Source organism: Clupea harengus, chromosome 9 (genome assembly GCF_900700415.2).
Source record: "Clupea harengus chromosome 9, Ch_v2.0.2, whole genome shotgun sequence".
Classification (NCBI taxonomy): domain Eukaryota; kingdom Metazoa; phylum Chordata; class Actinopteri; order Clupeiformes; family Clupeidae; genus Clupea; species Clupea harengus.
In genome coordinates, this window is record NC_045160.1 from 21,707,351 (window position 1) to 21,716,790 (window position 9,440).

The 9,440-nt window shown below is 42.9% G+C and overlaps 1 protein-coding gene across 2 annotated transcripts in view; it reads right to left on the bottom strand.

Moving 5' to 3' along the window:
- Positions 1 to 1,028: 1,028 nt before the first annotated feature.
- ppm1lb (protein phosphatase, Mg2+/Mn2+ dependent, 1Lb) overlaps positions 1,029 to 9,440 on the bottom strand; it is a 61,853-nt gene continuing 53,441 nt past the window's right edge. For both annotated transcript variants that reach the window (XM_012838415.3, XM_031573834.2), the window contains exons 2-4: positions 5,788 to 5,962; positions 4,859 to 5,020; positions 1,029 to 4,360 (exon numbers count right to left, since the gene is read on the bottom strand). In XM_012838415.3, coding sequence (XP_012693869.1) covers positions 4,008 to 4,360; positions 4,859 to 5,020; positions 5,788 to 5,962 — 690 coding nt within the window. In that variant the 3' untranslated portion in view covers positions 1,029 to 4,007. The remainder of the gene's footprint in view (positions 4,361 to 4,858; positions 5,021 to 5,787; positions 5,963 to 9,440) is intronic.

Genomic DNA, 9,440 nt, shown 5'->3' on the forward strand with positions numbered 1-9,440 from the left:
AGATTTAGGGATTCACATGAATTTTACATAAATAAGCCTGAACAGTTGTGTTGAAGTCAGTACATTGGTTTCCAAGGTGGAAATTCACCATCTTTTTTGTATTGCATTTGTCTTCTTTCGTCCATGTTAATGATGATTAACAATGTGTCATTGGCGTCTCTGCACATTAACAAACCAGTTAAATCTAAGTTCATCAAGCTTTGATGGTTAGCTGTTATCCAGAACAACCTAATCAGATCATAGTCTGCTACAAAACAAACTAGCTGCATCACCCAAACATAAAGATGTTGTGGAGACCAGACTGAGTGTCTTTAATGTTTTGCCTGTCAGTCACATGGAGCCTCAGGGATACTGCCCTGCATCAAGTTACTGCAGCAGACTGGACTGGCACCTGTTGGGAGATGTCTTCTGAGTAGGGAAGTCCTATAATAGCCCCAGATATACTCATGCTCCGATCTGACATTAGTGTGTTGCTGCTACCCAAGAGATTAGGTCACACTTAATAACACTTACGTCACTGATATTTTTAGGAGACCCCCCATCATGTGGCGTTGTTTATTCAAGAGCTCAGTGGTGTGTTTGGAGATGGGGGCGGGTTGATGAGGAAGAGACTACTTTTGACATGGCTTCCTTCCACAACTAATTCTTATTTCACTTTTCCTTAACTGAAATAATCCATCAAACTACCAACTAGATTGTACAGATGAGTCACACTATTTTAGTCTTCTTGCAGGTGAGACATAGGGTAGAGTGCTGCAACTTGTACAATACAATTATTGCTATTATCAGTAGCCTATAACGCATTAGCCCAATATTGTTGTCTGGTTGGTTTTTCTTATCTATATTGAAATATTGATCATAACTACAAACATGAAAGGTAGTAATATGTATCAATCTTATAGTTGAAATGGCAAAAATAACCTAAAAAAGAATCAATCGAATGCAATTCAAACATGTAATAGTTAGTGCAACTTCTACAGAGAAGTGGCTTATTTGTTATCATATGTTACATATGAAAGACACATAGGTACACATCATCAATGTTTTTATTGTTACAGCATGATCATATTAAAATCCACAGAGTTTTCTGTTTGCACAAAGAAACGTCTGTTAAAAATCTTTTAAATAAAAAAAAGAACTCCACAAACATTCTGCAACACAGTAAGTAATTTGGAAGAATATACATCCACAAATGACACATAGAAACATACCAACCCTAGTGAATGTTTAACTAAACAGCCAGGGTTTTGCTTTTTAAAGAATTGTGTTTATGTCAATGAAATTTAGTATTTACATTCGGTTCACTAACTCCTGTGTTCAGGAGATGATTTTTTTTTGGCACCAGCCAGCCAGGCCCGTCGCTTGAAATATTTGATTTAGGAGGGTTCAAATAGTGCAGGTTTGTATGTTCTACCAATACAGAGAATAATCCCTGTAATTCACCAGTTATAAAAGGATGCAATGTGTCTCACAATGGGAATTTGACATACTTATAATTGTGAGGTTAGCGCTTATAATTGAGATATTGTCACATAGTTTCAATCATGACACACTGAGTCACACTGAGTCACAAGTGTAACAATGCATTCTTTTTTTCTGGCAAAAAAGGGCTCCCATAAAGTATACCTGCTGCACTCTTCTGTTGGAAAGAAAAAGAACAATGCAACATATCTCCTGATAATGTCAATTTGTTATGAAGGGCAAGTAAGGTCAGGATTTGGAGAAGAAGATGTCTTAAATTTAACCGCTCAACTACTCTGACTGCTGCCTGTCAACATCCTCATTTTCTAGATCACCATTAACAAGGCCGTTTGTTTTTCAGTTGGCAAACACTGTGATCATGAAGCTTAATAAGATAATCACAGATACACACGCTTCCCCCAAACACACACACACACATACACACACAACCTCCTTTTAGATATGCAGATATTAAGCACTTACAGATGCATAATGTTGAACTCCATCTTGGTACAAACGGCACATAAATCTAACAACAATTTAATGTTTAAAAAAAAAATCATACATCCCTCTAGGCTGTAAATTCAGCTTGAAAGAAAGGCAAGTCAAACTGAGGGACTTGTATTCGTTATCCCTGTCCACATTACATTTGAACTCAGAAGACACTGTATAGGTTAGATGGAACGTACAGTCGGAAATAAGGCAATACGAACATATGCCATTCAATGTGTTATCATATACTTGTTACGTCATCTTATGTTACATTATCTTAATCCAGGGAATTATGTTAATACTATGGAGCACGGGCGACTAATGGTGTGTTCCTGGAATATGTGATAAACAAGTCGCAGACGAGCTTTCAGTCCAGGATACTCTCTGTCCCAAGACGAATCACTTCAAACTTCAGTGTATATACAAACGCTAATAGTTTTGTATGCCATGTATATACATATACAAATACATGTGTATACACAAGCACGATAACCTTTTCAGTTTTATTTTATATAGTATTCTTTTAAAAACTGCCAAAAGACAGTCTCAAAAAATTCTACAATGAAATGGAACACCTGAATGTCATTCAAACTTCATAATAGTCTGGCACTTCCTAAATTCCCCATTAAATGCACATCAAGTTATTATCTTAAAAATACAAGTTTAACTTGTCAAGCAAAAACTGATCAAATTACTGTAGTGACCTGAAAATACATCATGAAGCTTGATACAGAAAGAGCAATGCTTCCAAACATATAATATGATATGAGCTCTTTTTGATAATGGGAGACATCGGTCTGTCTCAATTACATGTCTTAACATTTTCAGGTTCTTCAATGTTTCACAAGGAAGGTAAAGATTAGATTAGATTAGACTACCTATGCCCTATGTTATTCAGTCCAATGAAATAGGTCATTTCACTTGGTCATACTTGGTCTATTTGATTTTCAGCCAAAGAAGTTGATCATTACATTCTTTTTACACAAGTAAGGAAACAATTTGCCACTTGCATTCAATAATACATATTAATTAATAATAACAATTACACTAAACAACATGGCAATGTAGCATGTAGTACTGATGAGAACCACATTTGAAATATTGTACATTTACTGGGCAATTTATAGAATTAGTTTCCCATTACTGCTGCATGTCCTCTTCCGTCTGCCATGACACTGTCAGGATGTGGCAGAGGGAGACTGTGCAGAGATGGCAGGCCATGTCAGTTTTTCTTAATCCATGCAATATTCACTGCCTGACAGCCTATCTATGGTGAGTAGCGCACTGGTGTAAAATGCAGCAGTATCATCCAGGAGGGCACTACACGCTAGTAGGGTGTCAGCTTTGGGGATCTAAATATGCAGTTTCATTCATTCATTCATTCATTCATTCATTCATCCATCCATCCATCAATTAATTAATTAATCCATTCAATCAATCAATCAATCATTCAACAAATCGAACAGCTCATTCACTCATCCAGCGTCACCATCATCCACAGAGCAGTGCATGGGATGTGCGCGTTGAGTAAGTGTCCCTCACCTCAGTCACCAGCAGACATGCATGCGTGCGTTGAGTAAGTGTCCCTCACCTCAGTCACCTGCAGACATGGATGGTTCCTGAGGAGGTAAGCTTACTCCACTCGTCTTAGCTAGCGCTCACTCGGCAGCCGCTCTGGCCCATACTGGAGCTACTGTATGATCTATAGTGTTGATGGTCAGAAGTAGCTATTGACATATTCACCTAGCAGACAGTTTGTGAGATGCCAAGAACAGTTGTGGAAAATTCTTCCTTAAATAGCATGTGACCATGACTGACCAAGGTGTGAGTTCAAACAACAAGATTAAGAGACCACAGACACCTAGTTCCATTTCATAACTGACTGCTGTCTTGTTTGAGGGTTACTTGAAAAAAAGACACATTTCTTGATTGAAAAAAAAAGAATAGTTAAACCTATGCATACATATTAGAATTTCATATACATTTGTGGATAAATATTCATCTGGGTGTTGGCTGCCAATGGCAGCATCCTTCGGATCACTACGGCAACCGCATCACTGCTCTGCCGGTTTCCCGCTGCCGGTCCCTTTGAACTTGACCACCATGACGGTGATGTTGTCCGGGCAACCGCGGTAGAAGGCCTGCAGGACGATGCTCTTGGCGCCGAAGTGCGGCTCGTCCAGGCGCTCGAGGATGAAGCGCACCGCCTCCTCGTTGCTGAAGGCGTCCCACAGGCCGTCCGAGGCCAGGATCATGAACTGCGGCTGCAGCTTGTCCAGGTCAAAGGTCATGATGTCAGGGTCGGAGACGATGACATTGAGGTTCTTGAGCGGGTAGTCGCCCATTGAGCGTGACATGGCTAGAATGCCCTGGACGCGCCAGGACCCATTGAAGCTGATGAAACCGCCTATGAGGAAATAGATAGGGAGAAGACCAGAGATTAACTTCATGTCACTTTCAGAATACCATAAATCTGGGCTCTTCCAGTACTTGACTATTTCTCATTGATTATTATTATTATTTATTATTATTGATTATTGATTCTCAGAGCAGAGATGTCTACCATCCAGGGTGGGACCAGCATAAAACCCCCTCATGGTTAATAATCATCATTTTGTTCTAAACTCGCAATTTTTTACCACCCCGAAAATAAAATTCACAAAATAATAATTGTGCTGTTATATTAATGACATTTTAAATGAAGTTGACTGAACTGTGTATTAAAATGTTTACTAAGCTGTGATATTGTCCCACACGCTCATCAAGCTGCACTACCACACTTAACCAACAGGTGGCAGTAAAGACACATATATTCTTTTCCACCTCCACCATTACGCTGGAAAACATGAAATCCCATGACCACTCAATTAAACCACCTGTGATCTGCGGTTTTCTGTGCTCTCACCTGCTTGTTTGATCCTCTTGCGCTCCTTCAACTGGTAGGGCTTGTGGTCGTGGGACAGAGGGATGGTGTTTCCATCCTTATCACACAGCACCCCCCTGGAGTCCCCAACATTGGCCACAGTCAGCTCCTTATCGGAGAGCAGGGCCACCAAACACGTGGTACCTGGAGATGAGATATAGAGACCCATATAGAATGACATTAAAGATATAGAGGCCCATATAGGATGACATTAAAACAGATCGGTGTTTGAGACAGGGGAAATAGCCACTCTGGCACATTGGTTTGCCAGTCGAGCAACAACAGCAATGACTTTGATTGTGTCGATATATTTTTCTCCCATGAGTATTCTCTTGCAGGGCCCTGACTAAATCAATTTTCAGAGCTGCTCACTGAAGCATACAGTATACATCTATAATTAGATGTATTTGTCACATTGGATAGGGTCGTTTCCCCTGTTTAATGATGCATTTAGACACTGTCAGTCACAGCTGGGCTTCATGATGACTCGGCTAACTCGGACACAGATCTGGCCCAAATCTTTTGGACTCACGGCAGACCCGTGAGGGCCCAATCAGTACCAGAGCCCACTGCTACGAAGGATGGGTTCAGGACAGGCTCTCAGAGCTGCAGGTCAACCAATCACATCTCCTGGGCTTTGGACCAGCAACTGGAGGTCTTATATAATATGTAAGCCCACCCTATGCTGTATAGCCTATTGGGGTAAAGGAAGGTATTTTGGAAAACTGTCCTTTACTGCATTTGACAACGAAAACAAAACAAAATTAACCATTCAATTCTGAGGGCATTGAACTCAGTAGGACATCCCCCCCATGATTACTGTTCGCAGTCTTCCCTACGGCCAGGACGAGTTGCTGAATTAGACAGCTAACGCCATCATCTGTTCTGGGACCTGTGTTCTGGGCTCTCACCCGCTTCGTCGTATTTCTCCGAGAGCTTGTCGATCATCTCCTTGTCCAGGCTGAGGATCTGTTTCTCCAGGATGGTCTGGTAGTTGAGCACGCTGTTCTCCTTCTCCTTCTCGTAGGCCTGCAGGTGCTGGCGCAACACATCAGGCAGGTGAGTCTTCACATACTCAGCAGCAGCCTGCCAGAGAGAGAGGGAGGGAGAGAGGTAGGGAGATAGAGAGAGGAGAGAGAGAAAGAGAAGGACAGAGGGAGGGGAAAGAGAGAGAAAGAGGGAGGGAGTGAGAGAGAAAGGAGAGAGAAAGAGAAGGATAGAGGGAGGGAAAGAGAGAGGGAGGGAGGACGAGAGAGAAATGTTATATAATGAATGCGTTTCAGTTCCGCATAGCATCAATCCAGTCCATTAGCAGTCTAAGATGACACCGACGGCCAGTGCTCGGGTGGTCTCTGGTGAACGAGTCGCATTCACAGAGAACAACATTCGGTGGGCATCTCGGGCATCCATCAGTAGGACGAAAGACACATTCTTCATATCAGCGGCAGGCATATAACTGCCATTTCAGTGCACCGTTAAAGATGTGTTCAATGGACAAAAGCAGAGCACAGGTACAAATATGTCTCTTAAGAAATGATTAAATTCATTTCAAATTCAAAAGCATTTCTTACCTAGCACTATTATGTATGTACGTATGTATGTTTTGTTCAGTTTGCCATATAATAAGACCATAGATTTTGCTGTTACTGATGTAATGGCTCACATCCTCCTTACCATCTCAAAGTGCAGGAAATGAACAGCTGGGTGAGGGAGGGGGCATTAGCCTCATTAATCAGGAAGGAATGATGGGAAGATAATTGATTTTAATGATGCCTGCGCCAAAGCCTTCCGTGTGTTATTGGCAGTGGATTGCATGCTGGGAAAATCACAAGAGAGAACACACACTCGCCCGTCGCTACATTCTTACGAGGAATGATTTATTTTGTTGTGTTCATAAAAAGAGTAGTAAGTAAAAATCCATAATCATTGAAGTATCTCTTAACTTTAAGACGAAGATGGATATTATCCACCAATGTATCCTAAAACCATTTAATGGTATGGAATTACAAACACACGCTACCTCACTAGTATCATTTGAGAAGTAAAAGTATAAGTAGACTATATGCTGTATGCTTTGAGTCTGTTAGGACCAACTCATAAACACTTTCTTTCTTCGAAGCTGAAACATTCTGGTAGTAATGATACATCTTCATACCAGCCTGCCATATTGAAATGTCACCTGCCAAACGTAATTCATATACGCCTTCAGTCACAGTACCTGAAGAGGCCGTCGTCGCCTCCGCTGTCCTCAGGATTTCATTTCACTCTCTCTTAAGCATTAAAGAACTCACTGTTTGGAACAGCACATATTCTGTCCTCACTCTGCACAGAGATCACGTCTCTGAGGAGTGATAATAACACATCTAACGGGAATGCTAACAGAGATAGCAAAAGTGCTCCTTCAAGCGGAAAAATGCCGATTTGCCAGTGTTAGAGCTATAGTGTTATCTAGCAGATGGACCGATATGAATATCTCTCGTTGAAAAAAGGAATATCATCTTTAGTAAGTTTTGCATATACGGGTTCTCCAACACAGCAGATGCAATAACATAAGCTGTTGAACTCACAGGACCCGGCATCTCTTCAGGTTACGACAAGCACTCTGACAAAATACCATTTAACTGCACAGAGGAGAACTATATAATCACCTATAGTTTACCCCACCTGCAGGCTTATATATACATTGAGCATCGACCTGCAATTATGGTCTTTAAGCTTTTAGAACCTAAGCCCGTGTTGATGGTACTGCTCTCCCTCCTGCATATGTGTGTGTGTGTGTGTGTGTGTGTGTGTGTGTGTGTGTGTATGTGTGTGTGTGTGTGTGTGTGTGTGTGTGTGGCTGTGTTCTATCTCTGAGAAACTCCTTATAGGGTGAATTGCTGCATTAGTTTAATGTGGCGTGAAGTGGCCGGCTAGCCTGTGGTGTGATGAAGGAGCCTTGTGTTTGTCTTCCCCCTCTCAGGCTCAGGCCTTCAGGCCGTGTGCCAGGAAGGCCCAGAGGACAGGTAGAAAATTATTAAACAATGCACAGCACTCAACACCACCAGACCCCCCCCCCCCCCCCCACACACACACACACACACACACACACACACACACACACACACACACAGTCACACACACACACACACACACACACACACACACATGACGCAGTCCGGTGCTCTATGTGAGTATCTAGATTTTGGTTCATTTTTTTCGGTTTTAAATAATTCAGCCACACTATCTGGATGGCTGGAAGGCAGCGGCATGTGGCCAATGTATGGGAGTGCCTCATGTATTATGATCAGATCACTTATTGTGTTAGTGACTTTCACCAGTGTAGAGTGGAGGGTCCAAAAATAGATCATCGCACTCGTGCAGGCAGGAGGGGCGGTCAAGGTGGAATGCCTTAAGAGCTTTGGTAAAGGCTTTCTTCAGCCTGCACACACACACACACATCTTCATGCATAGACACACACCCAGAAATCCGCACCCTCATACACACTCAAAAATCCCACACACCACACGTCACACACCACACACACACACACACTCTACTTTCCAACCTGACACTCACCTACTATACGCACACACACAGAACTTTCCAACTTCACACGCACAGACACTGCAGCCTACAGCACACACACACACACACACACACACACACACACACACACACACACACACACACACACACACACACACACACACACATACACACACTTTCCACCAAGACTAAGACATTACAGTATCACTCAACCTCTCTGACCTTCATTTTCTGTTGAGACACAAATAAATCCTGAGATAAATTGACAGAGATAAAGGCTCTGGAAAAGTGCACTGCCAGCCAAACCACCACCACCTCCACTCTCTCCACCTCCAACAGCCCCAACACTTCCTCTCTCTTTCTTTCTCTCTCTCTCCCTCCCTCTCTCTCCCAGCACTCCCTCTCTCACCCTCTCTCTTTATCTCTCTCTCTCTCTCCCCCAGCACTCCCTCTCTCACCCTCTCTCTCTCTTTCTCTCTCCCTCCCTCCCTCTCCCTCTCTCACCCTCTCTCTCTCACCCTCTCTCTCTCTCTTTCTTTCTCTCTCCCTCCCTCTCCCTCTCTCCCCCAGCACTCCCTCTCTCACCCTCTCTCTCTCACCCTCTCTCTCTCTCTCTTTCTCTCTCCCTCCCTCTCCCTCTCTCCCCCAGCCTCGGCTCAGCTGACCAGGGGAAATGTAATCCTGCGGGCCAGTCCCAGTCTTATACAAAGAGGAAAAAAAAGCTCCCTTTGCCCTTTTATGGCTCCATCTTTAGTAGTCCTCGTCCAAAGTCAAAGCAGCCCTTTCTTCCCCAACGACAGAACCCTGCATTTATGACCGGCGCAGGTGGAGTGGAAACGGAACATGTTCCGCGCCGGGCCTCACCGATGACAGGCATGGGAAGATAAGATGTTATAAGTCGTCCTTTCTCCGCGTCTCCTACAGAGCCCCTTTCTGTTCGTGCCTATTGAATCTCCCACAGAGAGAGTGAGCAAGAAAATAAGACAAGCAGCTTCTCCTCTTACATCTCGGTACAACATCATCGTTCCATTGTAG